This window comes from Echinops telfairi, unplaced genomic scaffold (assembly GCF_000313985.2).
Source record: "Echinops telfairi isolate 266 unplaced genomic scaffold, ASM31398v2 ScPeMD7_70;HRSCAF=299, whole genome shotgun sequence".
NCBI lineage: Eukaryota > Metazoa > Chordata > Mammalia > Afrosoricida > Tenrecidae > Echinops > Echinops telfairi.
In genome coordinates this window covers 26,401,555-26,425,918 of record NW_022103968.1, presented here as the reverse complement: position 1 = coordinate 26,425,918, position 24,364 = coordinate 26,401,555, and the positions used below count along the sequence as shown (strand labels likewise).

At 58.4% G+C, this 24,364-nt stretch overlaps 3 protein-coding genes across 14 annotated transcripts in view; 2 read left to right on the top strand and 1 right to left on the bottom strand.

The window, feature by feature from the left end:
* GBF1 (golgi brefeldin A resistant guanine nucleotide exchange factor 1) overlaps nt 1-6,560 on the top strand; it is a 133,511-nt gene extending 126,951 nt beyond the window's left edge. For 5 of the 9 annotated variants that reach the window (XM_030885931.2, XM_045291663.1, XM_045291662.1 and 2 more), the window contains 11 exons: nt 1,344-1,569; nt 2,057-2,217; nt 2,352-2,598; nt 2,700-2,905; nt 3,674-3,824; nt 3,916-4,046; nt 4,180-4,281; nt 4,552-4,665; nt 4,837-5,017; nt 5,165-5,272; nt 5,724-6,560. In XM_030885931.2, coding sequence (XP_030741791.1) covers nt 1,344-1,569; nt 2,057-2,217; nt 2,352-2,598; nt 2,700-2,905; nt 3,674-3,824; nt 3,916-4,046; nt 4,180-4,281; nt 4,552-4,665; nt 4,837-5,017; nt 5,165-5,272; nt 5,724-6,004 — 1,908 coding nt within the window. In that variant the 3' untranslated portion in view covers nt 6,005-6,560. The remainder of the gene's footprint in view (nt 1-1,343; nt 1,570-2,056; nt 2,218-2,351; nt 2,599-2,699; nt 2,906-3,673; nt 3,825-3,915; nt 4,047-4,179; nt 4,282-4,551; nt 4,666-4,836; nt 5,018-5,164; nt 5,273-5,723) is intronic. The other 4 variants (XM_045291664.1, XM_013004264.2, XM_004700962.2 and 1 more) reach the window with 1 other exon arrangement.
* Nucleotides 6,561-10,688: 4,128 nt separating this feature from the next.
* Nucleotides 10,689-18,532, top strand: NFKB2 (nuclear factor kappa B subunit 2). 3 transcript variants are annotated; one of them, XM_045291341.1, is made up of 23 exons: nt 10,689-10,733; nt 11,970-12,040; nt 12,380-12,455; nt 12,569-12,612; nt 12,781-12,879; nt 12,958-13,109; nt 13,378-13,484; nt 13,575-13,733; nt 14,198-14,302; nt 14,371-14,468; nt 14,564-14,702; nt 14,887-15,015; nt 15,128-15,328; nt 15,418-15,559; nt 15,944-16,058; nt 16,145-16,352; nt 16,489-16,658; nt 16,811-16,913; nt 17,052-17,203; nt 17,514-17,583; nt 17,762-17,934; nt 18,037-18,148; nt 18,252-18,532. In XM_045291341.1, the coding sequence occupies exons 2-23, from the start codon at nt 12,020-12,022 to the stop codon at nt 18,371-18,373; spliced, it is 2,697 nt and encodes an 898-aa protein (XP_045147276.1). In that variant the 5' UTR covers nt 10,689-10,733; nt 11,970-12,019; the 3' UTR covers nt 18,374-18,532. The 3 variants fall into 3 exon arrangements, with proteins under 3 accessions (XP_045147276.1, XP_004701017.1, XP_045147275.1); XM_004700960.2 differs by lacking the exon at nt 10,689-10,733 and having other exon boundaries at nt 11,795-12,040; nt 14,383-14,468; XM_045291340.1 differs by lacking the exon at nt 10,689-10,733 and having other exon boundaries at nt 11,795-12,040.
* An 82-nt stretch (nt 18,533-18,614) lies between these two features.
* PSD (pleckstrin and Sec7 domain containing) overlaps nt 18,615-24,364 on the bottom strand; it is a 14,874-nt gene continuing 9,124 nt past the window's right edge. For both annotated transcript variants that reach the window (XM_030886019.2, XM_045291527.1), the window contains 7 exons: nt 22,622-22,665; nt 21,236-21,426; nt 21,080-21,150; nt 20,802-20,959; nt 20,531-20,675; nt 20,097-20,240; nt 18,615-19,625 (listed from right to left, as the gene is read on the bottom strand). In XM_030886019.2, coding sequence (XP_030741879.1) covers nt 19,380-19,625; nt 20,097-20,240; nt 20,531-20,675; nt 20,802-20,959; nt 21,080-21,150; nt 21,236-21,426; nt 22,622-22,665 — 999 coding nt within the window. In that variant the 3' untranslated portion in view covers nt 18,615-19,379. The remainder of the gene's footprint in view (nt 19,626-20,096; nt 20,241-20,530; nt 20,676-20,801; nt 20,960-21,079; nt 21,151-21,235; nt 21,427-22,621; nt 22,666-24,364) is intronic.

Below are 24,364 nucleotides of genomic sequence, written 5' to 3'. Positions count from 1 at the left end.
AAAAGACAAGCTACTGACTGAGAGACTATATTTGCAAACCACATATCTGACACAGGACTGGTATCTAAAATGTATCTAGAGATCTCTCAAAACTTAACTGTAAAAGAAACCAACAGTTCCCTTAGAAAATGGACAAAAGATGTGAGCGGACATTTCAGCAGAGTGGATAGACACATGATAAGCAAAGGAACATGCTCGACATCACTGGCCACCAGGGGTGTGTGTGTGTGTGTGTGTGTGTGTGTGTGTGTGTGTACAAATTCAAGCTATGAGCCCATCAGAATGGCTCAAAGGAAGAACAAGGAGGGTCACCACCAAAAGCTGGCGAGGCTGTAGAGACACAGGATCACCCAGGCATAGCCAGTAGGAGGATAAAATGGCTTAGCCACTCGGTTGTCATTTTCTTTTGTTGTTGGTAATAACTTTTTGATTCTCAAAGATCTTTCAGTGCACACCAACCTTAAGGTAAAGTTTTGGTACGCAGATCGGTGATAGGTACTGATTTAATATTTTTTTATAGTTTGGTGTTTTCTTATTAAACTAAAGCTCAGAAAGAAAAAAAACTAAAACTCAGTAGCCACATGACCCAGCAGTTGCTCTACTGGGCATCTAGCCCAGAAAAATGAAAACTCAGATTCACATAAAAGGCCCAATATGTGAAGGTTCAGATCAGCTTTAGTTGTAATAGTCAATAGCTCAAATCCGTCCAGGTGACCTTCAACAGGAGAATAGTTAGCACTGTGGTGCGTTCAAACATAGAATATTGTGCAGCAATAAAAAGGACACACAAGGATTACACTGAGTGAAAAATGCCAATCTCAAAAAGAGTTTATGAATATACTACAGAATTATGTTTATATGACATTTTTCAGTAATACAACTTTAAACGCTGAAGACAGATGCCCTGAGTTGTGGACAGGAATGGGTGGGAGGTGCTGTGATCATAAGGGGGCAGTATTGCTGGAACTGCACCGTGTGGAATGCCTGAAGCTATCCAGTGATAAAGTTATACCAAGACTCAATAAACTTTCTCTCCCCCTCTCTCAAACTGGGGAAATCTGGTTAAGATTGATGACTTGTGTATCAGCATAAGGATCCTGGTTGTGATATTGTACTATAGTTTTGTATAATGTTACCATCAGGGCAGACTTGATAAAGCATATAAGGTAGCTCTCTGTATTATTTCTTACAATTGTATATGAATCTACAACTATCTCCATACATTTTTCAATTAAAAAAAAAAGACCACCAGCAGTGCCCTTGGTGGAGACCTAATAGCTAAATGCTCCTCCTGGATGGGCAGGAAGCTCTGTGCCCACTTCCTGTCCTACTCCCCGTGGCAGGTTCTGCTCTCTCTGCGCATTTTGCTGCTGATGAAGCCCAGTGTGCTGTCCCGAGTCAGCCACCAGGTTGCCTATGGGCTCCATGAGCTGCTCAAGACGAACGCAGCCAACATCCACTCGGGGGAAGACTGGGCCACCCTCTTCACATTGCTGGAGTGCATCGGCTCAGGGGTGAAGCCTCCAGCCGCCCTGCAGGCCACAGCCAGGGCGGCTGCACCTGATGCTGGTGAGCCCTTTCCCAGGCAGCCCCACACAGGCAGGCAAAATGTTATGGTAGTTAGGGCCCAGGAGAGGCGGGGAAACAAAACCCAGGTTGTCGCATTTGGCAGAGGAAACACTTCTGCCTTCTGTGCTCACTGGCCTCTCCCTGGTACAGACAGGCCAAGTAGCATGAAGGCAGCAGAAAGAGCCGTGACGCCAGGCTTCCCCTCCCCTTGAGGGCTTCCCAGATACTAGCCCTGCCATCACCCACCTCCACCCCCTGCAGCTGCTAGCTACTAGATGCCATCAGGAGCTCAAATTAGATGCTGCCCTATTTGGTCAAGAGACAAAATGTCGAGCCCATCCTTCAACCCTCTGGTGACAGAGCTGAAACTAAGCTAAGTCAGAGACAGGAGGTCAGATGCAACACATGTGTGCTGGCAGCCCAATTTATCCCTGACCCAGTGTTCTCATTCCCACCCTGACTCTGTTCTTCTCCTTATCTGGCCCAGGGGCCCAGTCAGACAGCGAGCTCCCATCCTACCATCCCAGTGACCTGAGCCTGGACCGAGGTTATACTTCCGACTCGGAGGTCTACACTGACCACAGCAAGCCTGGCAAGATACACCGCTCAGCCACAGATGCTGACGTTGTCAACAGTGGTTGGTTGGTGGTGAGTAAAGGGTCTTGGCAGAGGGTGAGTGTTGCCCTCCGTGGCCGGCAGGGAAGAGGCCTGGCCACCTGAGAGAACACCTGTAGGGTAGCTTGAGGCCAGGCCAGGATGCCCAACTTCTCTGTACTTTCCAGGTGGGGAAGGATGACATCGATAACTCCAAGCCAGGGCCTGGACTCAGCAGGCCAGCCTCTTCGTCCCTGGTCAACCAGTACAGCCTAACAGTGGGGCTGGACCTGGGGCCACATGACACTAAGTCCCTGCTCAAGTGTGTGGAATCACTGTCCTTCATTGTGCGAGATGCTGCCCACATCACACCCGACAACTTTGAGCTCTGCGTCAAGACGCTCCGCATCTTTGTGGAGGCCAGTCTGAACGGCGGTGGGTCACCATGGGAACCTGCACAGGAGACGCGGGGAGGAGTGGGCAGGGTGTCTGTGCATAGGCGGATGGAAGTTTAACTCGAGTCTGGCTCTGATCAGGGTGCAAGTCCCAGGAGAAACGGAGCAAAAGCCACAAATACGACAGCAAAGGAAGCCGCTTCAAGAAGAAACCCAAGGAGGGTCCTGTGCTTCGGCGGCCTCGAGCCTCCAGCCAACACGCCCCTCGGGGCGTGCATAGTGATGACGACGAGGACGAAGGCGTGCCCGCCAGCTACCACACGGTGTCTTTACAGGTCAGTCAGGACGTAAGTATGGCACCCTTTACTTCCTCACCTCCCGCTACCCCTCTTACTGGGAGCCCGGGGCCAGGGACAGCCAGGGCTGAGAGGCAGGGCCCAGGTTTCCTAGCCCAGACCCTTAATCACCATCTTCACACGAGTCCCCTTGCCCAATGCCACCTACAACTGTTTGTTTAGATTCTTCTTAAATGAAAGTTTGTTTGTTTCTTGAATAGGTATTGTATGCACACAGTTCAAAGTTCAAAAGGTACAAGAGGGTAAACAGAACAGTAAGTCCTCATTGCATTCCTGTCCTCAGCTCCTCAGTTCCCTTCCCCAGGGGCAGCCACTGCCCCCAGTTTCGGATGTGACCTCCGGTGTCTCAGAACAGGGCCTCCGGGGAGCAGGCTTCCTGACAGTAACCGCAGAAACAGAATGTGAACTTGGGCCACTTGGCCCATCCGAGCTGCTGAGTCTAAAGCCCACCTTTTGTTTTTCAAAATTGAGACTAACCAGACTGTGAGGTGGAATGGAAAAGAGAGTGGCCGTCTCTCCATGTAACTCAGTGCTGTTTGACACTTAGCCCTCACACCTGTCATGCGTGGGACCCATCCCACACCAGCTCAGCGAGTCCAGGAAGGGGGCTGCCAAGAAGAGTGGAGTATGGCATGGCTGCTGCTCCACCCCCCACCCGCCCACCCCCTGGAGGACTCAGTCAGGGACAGTTGGGGGAGAGGCAGGGAGGGCTCACCAGGCCGAGCCTCACTCACATCCTGTTCCCTCCTGTGTTCCCAGCTGTTAGACCTGATGCACACCCTGCATACGCGGGCCGCCTCCATCTATAGCTCCTGGGCAGAGGAGCAGCGCCACCTGGAAACAGGCAGCCGGAAGATCGAAGCGGATTCTTGCACGCTCTGGGCCCACTGCTGGTGCCCTTTGCTGCAGGGTAACCCTGAGGGGAGAAGGCAGGGCAGGGCTAGGGCAGAGCACCAGCACCTGGGGCCTCAAGGGATCCTAACAGCTGCTCTTGCCCTCAGGCATTGCCTGCCTGTGCTGTGATGCCCGGCGCCAGGTGCGAATGCAGGCACTGACCTATCTGCAGCGAGCACTCCTGGTCCACGATCTGCAAAAGTTGGATGCCCTGGAATGGGAGTCCTGTTTCAACAAGGTGAGACTTCCTGCTGGCCTGAGGGAAGTGACAAGGGGGGCCAGCAGCCCGAAGCGCTGCCGCTGTCAGCCCTTGGCCTCTCAGCACCCGCTCCAGCTGGCCCTGTGAAAGATGTGGGCTGTTCACCCACCAGGTGCTGTTTCCTCTACTGACCAAGCTCTTGGAGAACATCAGCCCTGCAGATGTGGGCGGAATGGAGGAAACCCGGATGAGGGCTTCCACACTACTCTCTAAGGTACTGCTCACCGCCCTATGCCTGCCGCCACTAGCCCCTGCTGCTCACACCTGCCTCTTCCTGATAAAGGAAGCAAGGGCTTCTGGGTGTAGGACATAGGGATGTAGCGTAGGTGCTCAGGTCCCTCAGCTATAGATACCCAGGAGGATTGGGGATCTCAGAAGAAGCTCTGAGAGGCCCGTGCACGATAGGGAAGGTTTGTGTCCCCAGCTTGCAGAGGGTGCCGAAAGCTCCCTCGCTGCCCCAGCTAAAAGGGTTGGTGGGCCGTAGGTCTTCCTGCAGCACCTGTCTCCACTGCTGTCACTCTCTACCTTTGCGGCCCTCTGGCTGACCATCCTGGACTTCATGGACAAGTATATGCACGCAGGCTCCAGTGACTTGCTGGTATGTTCCACCCTCGTGTCCACTCTCCTCGGGACCTGTCTGACTGCAGCCACTTCCCACCTGCTGGGAAGGCTCCTGCTTCTGCTCCCTGAGTGGCTCCCTCTCCTTTATCATACTCTCGAGTGACCCTGCGGCCCCTTTTCCTAGTCCCATGGTCCCTCTTCCCCGTAGTCAGAGGCCATCCCAGAGTCTCTGAAGAACATGCTCCTGGTGATGGACACAGCAGAGATCTTCCACAGCACAGATGCACGCGGCGGTAGCCCTTCAGCCCTCTGGGAGATCACGTGGGAGCGCATTGACTGTTTCCTGCCCCACCTACGAGATGAGCTCTTCAAGCAGACTGTTATACAGGGTAGGGCACTCAGCCTAGCTTCCTCCTGAACAACTCACAAAGCTTGAGTTTTTCTTAAGCCTGGGTGGGTGGGAAGCCTGGTGGGAAGCAAAGGGTCCACTGGAAAGAAAACACTGGACGCTGCCATCTGGATCTCCCCCTCCCCAGACCCTGTGCCTGTGGAACCTCAGGCCCACCCGATTCCTGCTGCTGGGGACACCAGGACCTCTGGCCATCCACCTCCCCCAGAGATGCCCTCTGAGTTGGGAGCGTCTGGTGAGTCCCTGTGGATGTCAGGCAGGAAGCAGGGGGCCTGAAAGGAGGCCCAGGGTAGCTTGGGGTTGTTGCTGAGCAGGGCCAGGGCAAAGACTAAGCAGAGGACCCTGCTCGCCGATTCCTCCTGTGGAAAATGGCAGGCCCAAGCAAGCCGTGATGATCGAAGTTTCTTGAGATGTTTCAGGCTTGGGAGGGAAAGGCCGGGACTGGGACTTGGAATAAAGATGCAGAGGTTTCCCTTAAGGAATTCTAGGAAAGCGCAGCCTGATGACGACCAGGGGTGTACAGCAGAAGAGGGGAGACAGACCTAAGATGGGTGGGACCGTGGAATGAGTTTTGAGATCCCCCAGCTCTTCAGCCTGGGTCGAGTCACTGGCTCCCAGGGTGGGGAGGAGAAAAGGACAATGGCCGGCAAGGGCGTCTGACTGCAGCCCCTGTCCTCTCCCCACAGACTCTGAGAAGCCGGAAATCCCCCGAGCCACCAGTAACAGCTCCCCTGGCTCACCAGCAGCCTCTAGTCCCAGCAGGCTGAGCCCAACCCCAGAAGGACCCCCACCCCTGGCTCAGCCCCCGCTGATCCTGCAGCCCTTGGCCTCCCCACTACAGGTGGGCGTGCCCCCCATGACTCTGCCTATCATCCTCAACCCAGCGCTCATTGAGGCCACCTCACCAGTGCCCCTTCTGGCCACACCCCGCCCCACAGACCCCATGCCCACCCCCGAAGTCAACTAAGGCAGACAGCAAGACCAGGATTTCCTACCCAGCTGTCCCCACACCCCCACCCTGAGCTGTCCCAGGAGCCACAAACTCTACTGGCTCAGCCTGCTGCTACTTGGATGGGGGCCTGAGAAGGAAAGCTGACAGCCACTCCTGGGACCCACAATCAGACTGCAGGACATCCTTCCGCGTCTGCTGCCCCTTCCAAGGGGCCCGACCTGAGAGCACCCCCTCGGGTATCATCTGCAGCCTTTGCCACTAGCCTGGCAGCTCTGGGCAGGCATCACTGTGCCAACCCTCTGGTGCCCATGTGCCCCTCCTGCCCCATCAAGGCAATGAGAGCCACGCCCACCACTCAGCACTTTGTTACCTTCTCCCATCAGCCCTGGGCCGCCACCTACAGTTTCTTTTCTTTTATTAGTTAGCGGGTCAGTTTGGAGTGTTGACTGGCACCATGGTGAGTGGACAGGTGGGGCTGGGCAGGGGACAGCCCACAGGAGCTTGTACATATGGACAAACAGGACAACTATGGACTTTTTATGATGTAATAAAGGTCTTAGTACCAATACCACTACCATTCTCTCCCGTTTTCTTCCTAAGCTTGTGGCTCAGCGTGTCGTGTCCTTGGGATGCCCAGGGTTTGGGCCTGGAGGAGCAGAGGTAGAGTGAGGCTGAGCCTGCCAGTGGGCTGGCCCCGTGGTTCCTGGCCATCAGCCGCATGTCAGGACTGACATCAGAACTCCTTCATGCACCAATGCTGCCTTCCCTACCACCAGCACAGCACCCGCGTCACCTGTGTGCCAGGGGCGTGGACAACTTGCCCCTCCAAATTTGCTCTAAGGAAGCCACATGAGACCACCTAGACCAGGGTCAGAGGGAAGAGGAGTCGGAGTTGAGCTGTGGTCGCTCAGAAGGCTTCCCTGTGATAAGCCTCATAGTCCAAGAAGCCAGGCCCAGGGGGCTTAGGAAAGAGGCCTCTTGGTCATAGCTATGATCTTGCGTTTGGGGGCAGAAGACATTTACTTTGGTCCCAAACTCAGAAGGAACAGACTCCCTCCCTCCTTCCTCGGGCAGTTTCCACACCAGCGGCAGCTTTGTGTGGCTCCTCCTCCCTGGGAAGGAGAGTGGAGAGGACACGAGGGGCTTTGGCCTCAGCTGTGGGGTCTCTGCTTTAGACGCTGTCAGGTGTGTTTCCCCTCCGAGAACAGGGTTGGCGACTGCAAACACCAAGCTCTGACCAGAGGGATATAACAAGTCTCCAACCTGCAGCTGGTCTGCAAAAACTAGGAAAGAAACTGGAGAAGTGGCAAGCTGGCAGTCTCCCTGCTGGGTAGCAAAGAAAAACACTGGCCAGAAGTCTCATTCTGTTACAAAAAGAGCCACTGGTGACGCATGTGTGACTTGTGCTATTGACAATGTTGTGTCTTAGAAGGCAGAGGAAGCTACAAGAGGAACTAATACTCAGACCTTAATTCTGACCAACAAGGAAGAATGAGTGGGTGGTGTGGAAGTGACAGAAGCCTGGAGGGAAAGTGATAGTGTCTTCAGAGGGCCATGCTGTCTGAGTCATAGCCCCCAGCAGGACCCCAGAACAGAGTCCAAAGAGGCAAGCAAGAGACGGCTCAGTGACCTAGGACCCTCTGTGGAGAACAGACGTGTCTCAGAGAAACCTTTGTGTTGCAATGTTAAGAGCAATCTTCAACCACTCGGTAAAGGTATTTGCTCCCATAGGAGGAAAGGGATTGAGAGATCTTTTCATTTTCTTTAGAGAGATCTTTAGTTCAAATAAGCAGTTGACCACCCCTTCCTGGAAATAGCCTTCACTTGGCTGCTCATTTTCCTCCACCTCACTGAACACGCCTTTCCATTTCCCTTGTGGGTGCCTGTTCACCTTCTGGCCGCTGATCATGAGAGTGCCCCGGGGCTCAGCAGCAGACCCTCCTCCACCCTTGCTGGGGAATCTCATCCACTGCCAGGACTTGACTACCAGTATCCAAATCCCAGCTTGTCACCTCCAGCCTGACCTCTCCTCCCCACCCCGGACTCATTCACAGCCACCTGCCCCTGAACATGCCCACTTCTTGCCTCATAGGCACTCAGATGTAACAAACATCAGGCGAGAACACTGATGGCCGCTACAAATTGAGCCTCCTCCGTTCTGCCCTGGACTAGCCAGGGACTGTTCCAAGCTTCCAGATTCTTTTTACTATCTGCGTCTAAACCTTCAGCAGTTCTTGTTTGTTTTTTAGAGGCTGACCACTTCTCCCCATCCAAACCATCTTCCTTGTTCGTCCACGTCCACTATACACTGTTCTCCACACAGCAGGCAAAACGAACCTTCAAAAGATATATGGAAACGCTCATCCAGTAGACCACGGAGACACACTCCAGTTTGCACAGTCTTGAGACCAGGAGGACTACGTGGTGGACAGCTACCACTACCAACTGCTTGGAAAAGGTCCCAGATAGAGTAGAGAGGAAAATGTGGAACAAAACTCACAATTATCGAAGAGATGGGGCTTATCAGCCAGATACAGATTGGTGGAACCCCAAGACTACGGCCCTTAGTCCCACTTAAGGACTGGAACTGAACTCGCCCCTGGGTTAGAATAATCAACCATTTAAGGTCAAAATGACAGCACTTATCCAAGGACAGAGTACTTACGAGGTGGAGTGGAAACAGGAAACATGGGGGAAGAAGTGGGGTAAGGAATGGTACATTGAGAGATTTCAATGGATGAGCTGAAACAAAAGGTGTATGAATTCATTGAATGTAAAACTGATGGTCTGCTCTGTAAACCTTCACCTACCTTATTACTTTAAAAGGTTATATATATATAAAATGCCACATCATTTTAATACCACTGCATGAGATCTTCCAGTGACTTGCCATCTCATTCAGAACGAAAGAACATTCTGACTTCATTCCACCTTCCAGGCCTCCTTGCTGGGCCTCCAATAAGTCAAACCTGTTCATTCCTATTTGTCCTTGACCCAAGCTGCTTCATTGCCTGGAATGCACTTCCCTCTTCCCCTGATATCTATATGGCTCCCACCTCCACTTTTTGAAATTCTGCTCAAATGCTACCTCATTCGTCTTTTTTCTCCCGACCACTGTATTGAAAACCTTTACCTGTTGTTTTCACAAACCTACTTACCACCAACCAACACGCAATCTGTAGATATGCATTTCTCAACCTTCGTTCAGGCAACGTCCCATGGCATGTATGTCCGGGGGCGGGAACTTAGGTGGTCTGTCTTGAGGTCAGTACCCTACTGTTATCCAGCAGCTGCACGGGACCTGGAAGCCACTGGCCTGCAGCGATGTGGGGCCAGGCACAAACTCCCATTCAGCTCCTAATCTGACTCCCAAGGCTAGTACACTGGTTTTGTCTGGTGCAGTCCCAAAGGGTGTCCATGAAAAAGTATGTTCCCTGGGTACCCCAGTCCTTGTCCACTGTCTTCTGCCCCACCCCCACGCCGTTGCATTTCTCACAGGCAAGCTGCCCTTCCCTGTTGCAGGCTTAGCAGAGAAAGGGGCAACAGCCAATCCCGGCTGGGCAGAGTGCTCACCTGGGAGTGCGGTCTCCAGTCCTGTGTTCACATCACCAAACGTTAATTGCAAGATTGGTGGTTCAAAACCACCAGCCATTTCCCAGGAGAAAGATGAGAACCTTTGCTCCGGAAGCATTGCGTCTGGGGAAACTCTATTGGGTCGGTCGTTAGGAGTCAAAATGGAAACTCCATGGCAGTTTGGTTTATTGTGGATGTTATGTGCCCCACCCTCACCCCCCACCACTACATGGGGCAGAAGGAGAGAAGGATGAAAAAGTGATTTCCTGCATCGGAAGAAATTGAAACTACTCAGACTCTAGATGCCTTTTCAATGATAATATTCCAAATCGTGGTGGACGCACAAGACCAGTCTCCTGTTTTCCTTTCCTGCGTGCAGAACTGAAAGCCCGGGCCCCTGTGAACCTTCCATTTTAAGTAAGTTTGATATCCAGCTGGTCTCTTTCCCCAGCTCTAGGCCAGAGACTGAAGTAAACGGAGAGGAGAGGAGGAGAGGAGAGCCAGAGGGAGAGGAGAGGGGGAGGGGAGGGAAGGAGAGGAGAGACCGGAGAGGAGAGGAGGTTACGGAGACGTCTTTTGGCGCCGGTGCCCAGAGAGGCCGCTAGGTGGCGTCCCGGGCCCGACCGCTCGATCAACTCTGCCCTCTTCGGAATCACACGTCGGCAATGGGCTTTTTGGATTTCTTTCCGGAAGCGGGGCCCGGCTCAGGGCGGGAGACCAGAACGGAGACCAGCAGCCTCCCCCTGGGGTTCCCCGACTGCAGAGGTAGCCGAGGCAGGCTTGGGCGGGCGAGGCGACCGGGGCCGGCCGTGGGCCGGGGTCGGAGCTGGGGCTGGTGCGCAGCCAACGCGTCCCGCCTAGGGCTGAGCGCCGGCCTGAGCCCAGGCCGGGCGAGGGTCATCCCCAGCCGGTCCTCCCCGCCCGCCCAGCTTTGCCCTCTAAGAGGCGCTCCTGGGTCGCTTGCGATTGGACGTGCAAGTTCGAGAATTAAACTTTCAACCAATGAAAAGGGGCATGACACGGGACTTACAGAAACGTCACGGGAATTCCCCCCTGTGGGGGGCGGAAAAGGGACTTTCCCGGCCGGAGCCAGGGCGGCTGGGGCAGTGTCACCCCCCGGTCCTCGGCGGGTCGGCCCGAGAGAGGAGCGGGAATCGAAGGCGCCGCCACGGTGAGTGGCCGAACTTAGAACTTGGGTGACTGGAACGCGAGGAAGGACGGGAGGAGGGCCTCTAACTGACCGAACCCCGGGGCTGGAGAGATGCGCACCCCTAGAGCCCCCACACGAACCAGACACACGGGCACACAGCGGCAACCTCGCACGTCGACACGCGGATCTGGACCACCACTGACACGAATGCCTACACCGTTGGGCACATGCAGACGCACTCCCCTGCCGCGGGTGCCTGGACCCACACCCTTCACGCACCAGTTCAGTCATGCTCACCCGCGCCCTTTCACAGCAAGACACGCTCAGACACGTACCCACCCTGAGCAGCTTAGGGACGTTCGCCTGCACACGCACGTTGACGCTGTGCGGTCGCACTTGCACCCAGACACACGGTTCGAAACACACTTGTAGATCTGTGATGGTGACACACGTGGGTAATACACGCTGTGGGCCCGGGGGAGGAGGCTACAGGGGTCTGCCGGTCTCAGCATCCAAAGTCGGAGTGATGTGGAAATCAGCGGCCGTTGCAGACGTTTCAGAGACAGGGAAGAGGAACCTGCCCCAGCTAGGGGACACTTCCCGCCCGTGGTCCCCAATTCCGTTCTCCGGAGCAGAACCCCGGCCCCCCAGCTGGGAAGAACCCCGCCTACAGACTGTTTAGCGAGGAGGCCTCCCGGCAGCAGGAATGTCCCCCCAAAAGCCCCCGGGGTGAATCAGCCGTGGCCTCCCTCCAGGCAGAAAATCCCGAGGTTGTTCCGGGGGGGGGGGGGGGAGGGGGACGAGAGGCGGGCCTGGCCCGGTCTGGGAGCCTCTCTGACGGCGAGAGACCCTCCTGCCCTGGCGCCTGCCCTGGAGGGCGTCCCTGGTTCTCGTCGCCCCCCAGCCCAAAGGCAGCCACGCCCACCAGCCGGCCTGAGCCCGGGCCTCGTGCCCCTCCCGCCGCGTGGGCGGGGCCAGTGGCGTCATTTCCAGGCCCGCCCCCTCCGGCCCCGCCTCCCCCTGGTATTTTCGGGACTTTCCTGAGCTGCTCTAACTTTCCTGTCCCTTCCCCGGCCCAGCCCAGCTCCGGATCTCGCCCTCCACCGGATCTTGCCGGCCACACTCCGGAGGGACGGCTGGGGGGGATATCGGACCCTCCCCCCAAAGCTGGGGGCCCCCTCACCCGCCCGCCCCTCGGTCTGATCCGTCTCTCTCCCGCTGCCCGCCTCCCCCCACGGCGAGCACCTGAAACACTAGGAAGCAGAAGCCGGCTGGAGCCGTAGACGATCCGGGCCCAGCCCAGAGAAATGGACAGTTGCTACGACCCAGTGAGTGACACCGCCTGCCCCCTCCTCCACCACCCTCTCCCCGAGACCAGCGGCTGCTTCCCTCCCTTCCACTCGGCTTGCGCTTTTCGGGCACCTCTCTTCCCTATGAACTTCACCTTCCCGCCGTCCGTGTGCTGCCTGCTCCATCCTCCCTGCTCCAGAGCTCCTGGCCCAGCGAGGGCCCCTCCAGGCCATCCTCTGCCTGCCTGCCTGCAAACTGTGTTTCCAAGGGAGCTTTCTCTGGGGCCTGGGAAGGATGGGGAGTGGTTTTGGAGGGTTCAAAGCTGAGAGGCAGAGGGGTTCAAAATTGCCCTCCTCCCCCGTCTATCTCCAAATCAGGCACTGGATGGCATTGAGTATGATTTCAAATTCAGTCCCTCTATTGTGGGGCCCAAGGGGCCAGCCCCAGGGACAGGTGAGCAAGCCCCTGGAGAGGGAGTTGGGGGGGCGGGGGAGCGCGAGCCATGTGGCCTTGGCCTGGGGGAGGGGCTGGTAGAGCCTAGTTCAGTGAGATCCCTCTGTCCCCAGCTGATGGCCCACCCTACCTGGTGATTGTGGAGCAGCCTAAGCAGGTGAGCGAGCAGAAGGTATAGGGGGGCGGGATGCGTGGGTACTGTAGCTGGAGCCTACTGCAGGATGGGATGGGTGACTGTTACTGGTCACCGTGGTGTTATGTGGTTCTGGCCAGGGGTGTGGCTGGCTGGGGTGGTCACAGTGTCACTCTGCCCTTGGAACTGCAGCGAGGCTTCCGATTTCGCTATGGCTGTGAAGGTCCTTCCCATGGGGGACTGCCAGGTGCCTCCAGTGAGAAGGGCCGGAAGACCTATCCTACAGTCAAGGTGAGCCCAGCAGCTGCTGGAGGGTGGTGAGCGGACAGTATGTCCAGGTGCCTGACCAATGGCTCTTACCCCTGCCAGATCTGTAACTATGAGGGGCCGGCCAAGATTGAAGTGGACCTGGTAACACACAGCGACCCGCCTCGCGCTCACGCCCACAGCCTTGTGGGGAAGCAATGCTCGGAGCTAGGGGTCTGCACTGTGTCTGTGGGGCCCAAGGACATGACTGCCCAGTAGGTGCCCTTTACCCCTGGCCCCCACTGGTGTGCCCCCTCCCTGCCCCCCAGTCCTTGGATCCTATCCAACTCCGAGGAGCTTAGTATCTGACCCAGAGGAGAGACCTAGGTGGGCCCCAGAGCTGGAAGGTGCAGGGAACTAGGAGGCAAGCTTCCTGAGGGAAGTAGGACTGAGCTAAGCAGAGCCTCGGCCATGGGGAGGGAGCTTTAGGAGGAAGAAACTGCATGGGCAAAGGCCTCTGGCTCCCTCCCCTGCCCTACCTAGGTTTAACAACCTGGGAGTCTTGCATGTGACCAAAAAGAATATGATGGAGATTATGACACAGAAACTTCAGAGGCAGCGACTCCGCTCCAGGCCCCAGGGCCTTTCGGGTAAGAAGGGGGACAAGGGAGTAATGGCAGGTGGATGTGGAGGAACAAACATGGAAGAGGCCAGGAGTTACACATGTGTCCATGCCCCAGATGCTGAGCGGCGGGAGCTGGAGCAGGAGGCCAAGGAGCTGAAGAAGGTGATGGATCTGAGTATTGTACGCCTGCGCTTCTCTGCTTTCCTCCGAGCCAGCGACGGCTCCTTCTCCCTGCCCCTGAAGCCAGTTATCTCCCACCCCATCCACGACAGCAGTGAGTTTTCTGGGCACCCGAGGGGCCTGGCCTGGGTGGCCAAGGGACATAAGGGCAGCCTCCAACCTCCAGGTTTGAATGCTGGATTTCAACCTGGCCCTGACACATACAAGCTGCATGATGGTGAAAAAGTCATTTCTCCTGTGTAGCCTTTAGTCTTTGGTACTTGGAGATGCAGGGGTGGGAAACCTTTTTTCCGGCCAAGAGCCACGTGGGAATGTATAACATCATTCGTGGGCTATACTGGTCAACCATTTAGTTAACTCACCCCTCACAAGTGATGGCTAGGACAGCTTCTCTTTGGTGAAACCTGTGATGTTAGCTGGTATTGATGATTTCTTGGGCCTCATACTGCCCACTGGCCAGACGTTCCGCACCTGACTTAAAAGAATATAAAATCCCTGTCCCCCACAAATGGGGTTGTAGTATTCTGTCACCTCAAACCCATCGACACCGTCCTCTAGAGTCCCCTGGGGCCTCGAATCTGAAGATTTCAAGAATGGACAAGACAGCTGGCTCTGTGCGGGGTGGAGATGAAGTTTATCTGCTTTGTGACAAGGTGCAGAAAGGTGAGGCGGGTGCCCGGGCAGGGAGGTAGGGGCACTGGGCTTCAAGATTGGAGGCCAGGGCTCCTTAGTTCTCTCCCTAGATGACATTGAGGTTCGTTTCTACGAGGATGATGAGAATGGCTGGCAGGCCTTTGGGGACTTCTCTCCCACTGATGTTCACAAGCAGGTACCCAGGGGCCGTGCTGGGGCCGGGCACAGGGCGGAGTTGGGTGAAGGCCCGGAAGGCCCCACTGACACCCATGTGTCTCTTCCGTGTTCCAGTATGCCATTGTGTTCCGGACACCTCCCTACCACAAGATGAAGATCGAGCGTCCTGTCACCGTGTTCCTGCAACTAAAACGCAAACGCGGAGGGGATGTCTCAGACTCCAAACAGTTCACATATTACCCTCTAGTGGAAGGTGAAGCCCACCGGAAGGACCCATGGGGCTTGGGGGACTGGGGCTGGGCTGAAGGGGACCCATGGGCCAAGTCGGTTGTGGGGAGGGGTCGGCCTGAGGGACCCAATTGAGCCCCTCACCAGGCTGGGTGAAGGGTTCAGGGGAGTCGGCCTCTGAGTTGACATCTTCTTCCCTCTGTCCGCAGACAAGGAAGAGGTGCAGCGGAAGCGGAGAAAGGCCTTGCCCACCTTCTCCCAGCCCTTCGGGGGCGGCTCCCACATGGGTGGGGGTTCTGGAGGCTCCGCTGGGGGTTATGGAGGAGCTGGAGGAGGAGGTGAGGAGGTGCTGCTGGCAGGGGAGGGAGAGGCGAAGAGGTGAGCTGATGGGGGAGCCAGCCGGGGAGCCCGGACTGTGCCCCTTCCCCACTGCCCCGCCTGTACCCACAGGTGGCAGCCTCGGCTTTTTCCCCTCCTCCTTGGCCTACAGCCCCTACCAGTCCAGCGTGGCCCCAATGGGCTGCTACCCAGGAGGCGGGGGCGGGGCGCAGATGGCGGCCTCTACGCCCGGCGTTCACGCCACTGGAGAGGAAGCGATGGAGCCGAGCGCGCCCCTGCGCGAGCCGCCCAACCCAGAGATGCTGGCACGAGGTACGGCCTCCCAAGTCCGAACCCTGGCAGTGCGGACACTAGGGTGGGGGCCGCCCGCGGCCCGCACCCACGCCCGCTGTCGTCCCCAGCCCGCGAGTACAACGTGCGCTTGTTTGGCCTGGCGCAGCGCAGCGCCCGAGCCTTGCTGGACTACGGCGTCACGGCCGACGCGCGCTCGCTGCTGGCGGGACAGCGCCACCTGCTGACGGCCCAGGATGAGAACGGAGACACGTAGGCTCCTGCGGGCGGCGCGGGGCGGGGCGGGCACGGGTCCGGCCGCGGAAGGCCGGGCTGGCTGGTTAGGGGAGGGAGGTCCTGGAGCCCCGACTCGTGGTTTGCACAAAGCAAGGTTCACGTCCCGCCTGTATGTTTGCTAGTTCGATTCAAGGTAGCTAATTCATCTCTCCCGGCTTGAGATTTGTGGACTCTTCTGAAAGAGCGTAGTAAAATTATCTGCCCACCTCAAAAGGTGCCCAGAAGGGTTAAGCTCGGGGACAGCAATGGCAGCGGTCTGGGTGGACAGTTCCCCACCGAAGGAGGTGTTGGAAGGAGATCCGTGGAGGGTAGAGGGCTGGGCCTGAGGCTCACCCCCGCCCCGCCCCACCCCACCCCCAGACCACTGCACCTGGCCATCATCCACGGGCAGACCAGTGTCATAGAGCAGATAGCCCATGTCATCTACCATGCCCCGCATCTCGGTGTCGTCAATCTCACCAACCACCTGCACCAGGTGAGGAGGCACCCACTGGGCAGGGGGCAGAGGCTGGAGGGTGACAGTCAGGGCCAGGCCTGGCTCACCCCTGCCTGCACCCCCAGACTCCCTTGCACCTGGCGGTGATCACGGGGCAGGTGAGCGTGGTGAGCTTCCTGCTGCAGGTGGGTGCAGACCCTGCGCTGCTGGACAGGCACGGAGACTCGGCCGTGCACCTAGCACTGCGGGCTGGGGCTCCCGACCTGCTGCACACACTGCTGCGCAACGGGGGGCCTGCCATGCTCCAGCTGCTGCACACAGCCGACTTTGAGGGTGAGTCCCCATGTCATGTGGGCAGAGCCAAGGAAGGGGATCCAGTGGGTGTTCCTGGTGGGTATGAAACGTCAAGGTCGCCCTGTCTGGGACCAACTTGGAGTCACAGCTGCTGGTGAATGTTGTGCACCCCCAGGCCTCTACCCGGTCCACCTGGCAGTCCGTTCCCGCAGCCCCGAATGCCTGGATCTGCTGGTGGGCAGCGGGGCCGAGGTGGAGGCTGCAGAGCGGCAGGGGGGCCGGACAGCCCTGCATCTAGCCACGGAGATGGAGGAACTGGGGCTGGTCACCCATCTAGTCACCAAGGTAGGGCAGAGCAGCACTCTGAGAGGGTGAGGCTGAGCACTGTGGGTGGGGTGGGGCCTTATAGAAGGCCCTGCAACAGGGATGCAGCTGAGGGGTGAGGGGTGGCAGCCAAAGGGCTACCTTGTGATGAACCTTTCCCTTGTGCTCCACAGCTTGGTGCGAACGTGAACGCCCGTACCTTTGCGGGAAACACCCCCCTACACCTGGCAGCTGGCCTGGGGTCCCCGACCCTTACCCGCTTGCTTCTAAAGGCCGGTCAGTCTCACCTACCCTCGGAGGGGGGGGCATGTGAGCCAAGGAAGGGGGCGGGAGGGGGTGGTCTCTGATGCCCTCTGGTTTGCAATCCCTACTAGAGGCCTGAGCATGCTTCTCTCTGACCATGTCCACCCCCAGGTGCTGACATCCATGCGGAGAACGAGGAGCCCCTGTGCCCACTGCCTTCGCCTCCCACTTCGGGCAGTGACTCTGATTCTGAGGGGCCAGAGAGGGAAACCCGGAGCAGCTTCCGTGGCCACACACCTCTTAACCTCACTCGGAGCACCAAGGTCAGGCCAACCTGGGCCTAGAAGTACAGGGCACCAGCTGTGGGCAGAACATCCAGGGCATCTGGATTTCAGGGTCCCTGGGGACTGAGGATTAGGCACTGGGTTGCCAACTGCAAGGTCTGCGGTTCAAACCCACCAGTTGCTCAAGGGATGAAGACGAGGCTGTCTGCTCCAGGAACAATTTAGAGTCTCATACTTAACATAGGGTGGCTGTGGTCAGAATTGACTCAAGGTCTTTGGGTGTGGTTTGAGGGCAGGGGATGTTTTCAGGCCAGGCAGGAGGTGGTCAAAATTGAGGCTGTCATCCCAGGTGCGGACCTTGCTGCTGAACGCTGCTCAGAACACCACAGAGCCCCCTTTGACCCCACCCAGCCCAGCAGGTGAGCTTGCCCCATCCAGTGCCCCACTCCTCACAGAGATCTCCTCCCCCATCGCCCCCAGGACCCCCACCTGCCTCTGCCTCGTCCATCCTGATCCCAGGGAAGAAAGGGAGTGTCCAGGTGTCTGGGCTTCTGCTCATTTCAGAGGTCCCTGATAGGTCCCCGTGTGTCCCCTCAGGGCCAGGGCTGTCACTGGGGGATACCGCCCTGCAGAACCTGGAGCAGCTGCTTGATGGGCCCGGAGCACAGGGCAGCTGGGCTGAGCTGGCCGAGCGGCTGGGGCTTCGCAGTCTGGTGGACACCTACCGCAAGACGGCTTCACCCAGCGGCAGCCTCCTGCGTAGCTACGAGGTGGGCCCCGCCCTGTCCAGCCCCAGCTGCCTTTTCCCAACCCCTGAGGTTGCCCCACACCCTGACCACAGTGCTGACCTCAGGCCTCTGCCCTCCCCTCAGCTGGCTGGAGGGGATCTGGCTGGTCTGCTGGACGCCCTGTCCGACATGGGCCTGGAGGAGGGCGTGAGACTGCTGAGGGGTCCCGAGCCCCGAGACAAGCTCCCCAGCACAGGTAAAAGGCTCTGGCCTGGGAGGTAGGTCTGGATCGGGTGGGGTTGGGGGGAGAAGGTCTAACGCCCTAACGATCCCTGTTCCTTCGCCCCCTCCCCCAACAGAGGTGAAGGTGGACAGTGCTTATGGGAGCCAGTCGGTGGAACAGGAGGCTGAGAAGCTGGGTCCGCCACCTGAGCCCCTGGGAGGACTTTGTCATGGGCATCCCCAGCCTCAGGTGCACTGACCTGCTGCCCACCTACCAGCCCCTTTCCTGGGTCCCCTCTGTACAGCATACCCACCTATTTCAACTCTTATTTAACACCCCATGCCACTGCTCAGCTGGGGCAAATAAAGGATTCTGATAGGAAGGGGGAGACCTGGTACTCTCCCCAATTGATGGCAATTTTCATGTGACTCTTGTCCCTAGAACCAGCTGCTTACCCTGGTCCCAAATCAGGCACTAGAGAGAAGGAAGGAGTCCAGGCCAGCAAGTCCAGAGCAGATTTAATGGGGTGGAGGCTGTACAAAGGGCAGGGCCCAATGTTGAAGGGCAAGCCAGCCAGTGCTGCTAGCCTGTACACAGGGGCCCAGCTGGCCAGGGGCCTCTCTGCTCAGGGGCCTCACCAGTTAAGGGCCTCTCTGTTTAGGGACCTCCACAGTCAAGGACCTTGCCAGCCAGGGGCCTTACCAGTCAGGGGCCTCACTGGCTAGGAGCCTCACAGGCCAGGGGGTGAACCAGCCAGGGGCCTTGAGGGCCAGGGGCCTTGGCCTGGACACCTTTCCTCCACCTCTGGGAAGAATGAGCCCTTGGGGAGGGAGGAAGGAAACCAGCTTAGCCCAATTCTGGCCTGGTCTGAGCCCGGCCCCAGGGCACTGGGAGATTGCTGGTGTCCAAGTGGGGTAGTCTCGGCAGAAAGCAAGAACGTCATCAGCCCTCATCCCCCCCACACACCCCCGCAAAAAAAAAAGACTTCAAAAGTCCAGGGGCCCTGAGCCCTGACCCTTCCCACCACCACCACCCTGTACGAAAAAGTGCAAAACATTATCACAAAAGGGGGTGGTCTTGGGAGGGTCCTTAGCCCAGGCTCCCAAGGCCCATGCCCTGCCCTGCCCCCGGACACCGCGTCCGGCGCGGTAGGGCCCTGGGCCAGAGACCCTCTGGGGTGGCCCGAGGCCTGCCCGGGCTCAGGCAGGGCCACATCATGCAGGTGCCCTTGGGACACCCCCCCTCCCACACTCCAACCCCTGGCTCAGGACTTCCGCCGCCCACTGCCTGCCCCTGCCCGAGGCTCAGAGCCGTGGTGGCGATGGGCATGGGCACGGGCACGGGGCTGGCTGGAGGTGTTGGGCTGCAGGGTGGGGCTAGAGTGAGGGTGGGGGACTCCGTCTTCAGTGCTCCCGGCTTGAGCAAGTGCTGCCTCTACCACGTCCAGCTCCTCACTGCCAGCCTTCAGCTTGACCCGGAGCAGGGCCGCGTAAGTGCCATAGCGAGATTTCTGAGGCAGAGGGGCAGCTGTGAGAGACTGCTGCGCCCCCTTCCCCCCCCACCCGCACCCAGCCACCTGGACCACTGAGTGGCACCAGAGAAGACTAGGAAAAGGTCTTGCCCACCATGAAGCTTCAGGGCCTACCCCCCACCCCCGCAAGCTGGGAGATGACCCCCTGGAGTTGGGGAGCGACCCTTTTCTTCTTAGCTCTGCTGACTCCCAGCTACAGCTGGGAAGGTTACCTGAGGCTTGCTGTGCAGGAAGAAGGGAAGCTGTGGGGGAGGGGGGGGCCGTGCATCTAACACCTCCTCTCAGTCATTGCTCTCCTGGGTTTGGAACATTATCTTTGTTCCAAGGGGAGACTGAGTCTCAGACAGCTGCCCACTGTCACCCAGCTTGTCTCACTCCTAGATCCCAGGCCCTGGCAGGGGACACAGAGGCCCTGCTGAGGGAGAGAGGGGCCTGGGCAGTGAGGCTCACCTCAAACTCCAGATAGGCCTCCTTCTGCTGCTGCTCCTCAGCCTCCTTGCCCCGGGCCTTCTTGCCCAGGTGTGCAGCCTGGTGCTCCCGCAACTCACCGGCCATGGCCTTCAGCTTGGCCTCATGGGTCCGCACTTGCTCCTCCTAGCGGCCAGGGAGGCCACTGTCAGAGGCACTCTCGCCCAGACAGTACCTTTGTGCAAGTTTTTTTTTTTTTTTAAAGACACCCCTTCTTTGGGAAGGAGGGAGCACCGGTGTTTGGGGGGTTCGGGGGGGGGGGTCACAGCTTGCAAAGTGGAGTAGGGGCTGAATTTCAGCACCAACCACCTCTGGCCGGTGGCCTGTGCAGTGGACAGCTACAGAAACTGCGTGCACTGGGTCTAGGCCTGTGCTACTGCTCCCCGTTTGCACCAGGTAGACTGAGCTGGCAGTACCTGGGAGAGTCGGGTGGCAGCACTGGGCAGCAGAGGGCGGCTGAACTTCTTCTGGGAGCTAACAGCCGCTGGGAAGGGGGGCGCAGAGAACATGGCCGCTACGACGTTGATACGCGTGATCCAGGACTGCATCTGCTCCAGGCTCCTGGCAGGACAGCAGAGTCCCTTGGGACCTGGCTGAAGATTGCAGCCTGGCAGGGACCAGGGCATTCTGGGTGCCAGGGAGAGGAGCGGAGGATGGGCAGAAGGTGGGTGCAAGGTGGGTGCTCACGGGGCCTGGAAGAGGAAGACCCTCCAGTCGGCTGTGCGCAGGTAGAAGACGTGGGGCCGCTTGCTGTAGTCACTGGCGCGCGTGGCCAGTGCGTGGTGGATGCTGATGGCGTTCTTTAGCTCCGTCTCCGACAGGCCCTTCCCAGGCTGGTACTCCTCCTGCGGGGTCGGGGGCAGCGGTACCCCTCTTGTCCTGACCGCAGTCATGCCCAGCGCAGCCCCACCCCGCCGGCACTGAGGCTGCCAGCTCAATCCCGACCCCTGGGCCTGGCCGCGCACCTTCTGCAGGTAGAGGATCATGCCCTTCAGGATGCAGTGGAAGTTCTTCCAGCCCCTCTTGCCCCGCGGTGCTGCGGGGAAGGGAGGCCCGTCAGGGGCGGGGTCCGGGGCAGGTCCACTCCCACCCACCCTCCAGACCCCGCCCCTGCCACCTACTCTTCCGGCAGTCAGGGTCCGCGTGCACCTTTCGCACCAGGAGCCCGTGCTTGTAGACCGTGGCTCCCGGCTCGGGAGTCAGGTCCAGGAAAGGGCTGGAGCCGCTGCCACTGCCCCCGCTGACCCTCTTGATGACTTTGGGGTTGGGGTCGGCCAACTCGGACAGAGAGCGCCGCAGTTCCTCCTCGTCTCTGTAGGTGCCACGGCCTCAGAGGCGTCGGCCATGAAGCCGCAACCTCCCTTCAGCCCTGGCTTCTGCCCACCCAGGGAGGCTCCTCCACCTGCGGTGGAGCTGGCGGGAGGGGACGGCTCTCGGCGGCGGGGCCGGCCTCTCTGGGGTGTCTCCCTCCACAACTGCAGCTCCCCTGGGCCCAGCTGTTTCCCCTCGGTTCTAGCGTCCCTAGCGGCAGGGAGTCTCTTCCCTCAGATCAAAACTGAGATTAGAGTTCACGCTCCTCCCCAGGCCTAACCAGTCCCCTCCCCTCCATCCCACACCCCCTCTCCACCAAGCCGTGGGTCTGACTCAGCGTTCTCAGTCACACCCAGCATCGGGCTTTGCTCATAGCTTGTTGGCGAAAGGGCGACGCAGAAGGGAGAACTCACTTTCAGCGGCATGCCATGCACCACCACCCTCCATCCCAACCCCGGCCTACAGGCTCTGCCAAACATCATCCCCCAAAATCGGAGTCTATCTCGACACACCCTTGCTCAAGAACCCGCCGTTGCTCCCTGTTGCCTCGCACACAGAGCCTACATCTCCTTTTAGTCTTTACCCCACCAGGGCTGCCTCTTTCCTTTGCACCCTCCAGTGCAGGCCCTGCCTCTTCCAGGTCTCTCCAGCCCACCTTAGTTTACTCGCCACACTTAGCCTCCCAAGTGCCCACGCCCCACTCCAACTCTTCACATCAATCATCCAAGGATCCTCCCCCTGAGCCCCAATCCTGAGATCTGGATTCAAATATGAGCACCCATCAACTTTTTAGACGAAGGCTGCCCCCAGCCTGGGATGCTCTCTTAGACTGGCCTCTCCCAAGATTGATTCTGAGTCTCTGGGCTCCCTTTGAGAACGCCCCACCTCCAGGAGCTTCTGCTCTTCCCAACCAGGACTGCCAAGGGACCTCCCCTTTTTCTTTCAGCATCCCGCCCCCCAGGCTAGCTGACAGTGGCCGCCCACCCCAAGCCAGCCTGTCATAACAACCCAGCTAGAGACAAGAGGCAGAACCCCAAGTCCAGGCAGTCATCTCCAAAGAAGGAAGTGAGGTAACCTCACTGCCTCTCATGGAGCCACCCCACCCCCAACCCCTCCCAGGCCTACCCCAGCTCCCTGCCTCCCAGGCTAGCCAGTCCCTGGCCCAACCCGTTCCACCCCAGGGTGCCCGGACTCACATGGCCCACTGTAACTTCTCATTCTTGATGGAGCTGTACAAGGCCTGGAAGGAGGAAGCAATCAGGAGGCTGGGTCAGTCCCAAAGAGGTGGAGGGACATCTTGTGCCTCAGTGCCAGGGTTCAGAGTGCCCGCTCCCAGCTGCAGAGTGGACAGAACTATAGTGGCAGTGGGGTGAACCGGCCAGGCACATGCGCTCTAGAGCAGACAGCACTGGCAGCCGGGCCCAGCTCCACCACTCTTGCAGCAGACCTGTGGGCCAGTGTCCACAGGGGGGAACAAACTGTAATGCTGAATGAAGGTCAAGCACAGGCCGGATGCAGAGGAAATGACGGTGACTATTACTATCGATAGCATTGTTGTTCATTTGGCCAGCTGGCCGGGCTCCTGGGCCAGAGACTTGAAGCCCTGCAGGAATAAGCAAGAAGCATGCCTCCCTTGAACCACCAGCTGAACCTGAGCCTGTTTCTACAGAATCAACCCACATGGAGCATGTGGGGAAACTGAGGTCCAGGAACAGGCCCTCACTCTGACAGCTCCCTCCTTGGTTACTAAGAGAATTCACGGCCCTGGCTCCCATCCCCAGGATAAAATCAGTCCCTCCATCAACACAGATGGCCTCTCCAAGCCAGTTCTCTACGCCAGCGTGGTTCAGCCCCCCCACCCCTCACTTCTACCCTTTAGGTGGCTGGGGCATGAGCGTCAGTCAAAAAGGCAGTTATTTTAGCTTCCACCTTAACTCCTATGTGCTCCACAACCAGTCACTTGGCCTGGGGATATCCGGGGGACTTGGACATGGTTACAGGTGGGGCTAGGTTCCAGGAATAGTGTAGGGGACTCTTCTTGGGAGTGGCCTGGAACATGGGTCCAAGCCAGTAGTACTGCCAACTGTGGGGGCGCATCTACCAGTCAGTCTGTCTGTGAGTGGGTGTGTCCCCAGCATGTGCATGTTGAGCTGAGTGTGTGGCGTGTGATGCTCCCTGTGTGTGCTGGGTGCAGTGGTGACGTCGGCGCCTACCCAGTGATGGGACATAGCCCCCCTCTGCCCTCCAGTTCATTACAACCTCTGAGACTCATTGCCCACGACTATGGTCAGCCATAAGGTTAGCTAGTCCTCCCACAAGCACACCAGGCGAGCACACACACACACACAACCCAGCTCGGACCGGTGTTCCACGCCTCCACTCTAGTCACAAGGCTGTGTGGCCGCTGTGGGCCCAACCAACCTGCAACCCTGGTCTCCAGATTTCAACCCTACCCCTGACCCCTGTTGGCACCTACCCATTGCTTGACTCACCCTGGATCCCATCAGTAAGTCCCATGTCATCTAGAAGACCCTCTTCTTCACTAAAGACCCATCACGTTGAGACCCACCTGGGAAGGTGGGTTCCAGTCTGTACCCCCACCCCAAATCCATGCTGTCCTTGCCCATGAGCTCTGTGCCTGCCGGGCTCCCCCCTCAGTCCCTGGGGTGCCTGGCTCAGACCACCCCTTCGGCAGCCCCCCCTCCCACGTTTCCCACTGGTGTAGGCCACGGCCCCAACACCCTCACCGCCTTTTTCTTCTTGCGGTTCTGCAGGCGGCTGACCACCAGGTCGGTGTAGAGCACCGGCTTGAGACTGCGCGAGCGCTGCGGCCACCCGTAGCACAGGGTCTCGGCGCCGCGGTGGGTGCGCCCGTAGCGCACGGAGCACAGCGAGCGCGAGCGCAGCCGCCCGGCGCTGCTGTGGATGCTGTTGACGCC

Bases quoted from the DNA above. Each gene is read 5' to 3' on its own strand.
- NFKB2 (XM_045291341.1), top strand. From the start codon at position 12,020: ATGGACAGTTGCTACGACCCA. The intron at 16,914-17,051 runs GTCAGTCTCACC...GTCCACCCCCAG, and splicing joins CCGCTTGCTTCTAAAGGCCG to GTGCTGACATCCATGCGGAG. The intron at 17,584-17,761 runs GTGAGCTTGCCC...GTGTCCCCTCAG, and splicing joins GACCCCACCCAGCCCAGCAG to GGCCAGGGCTGTCACTGGGG.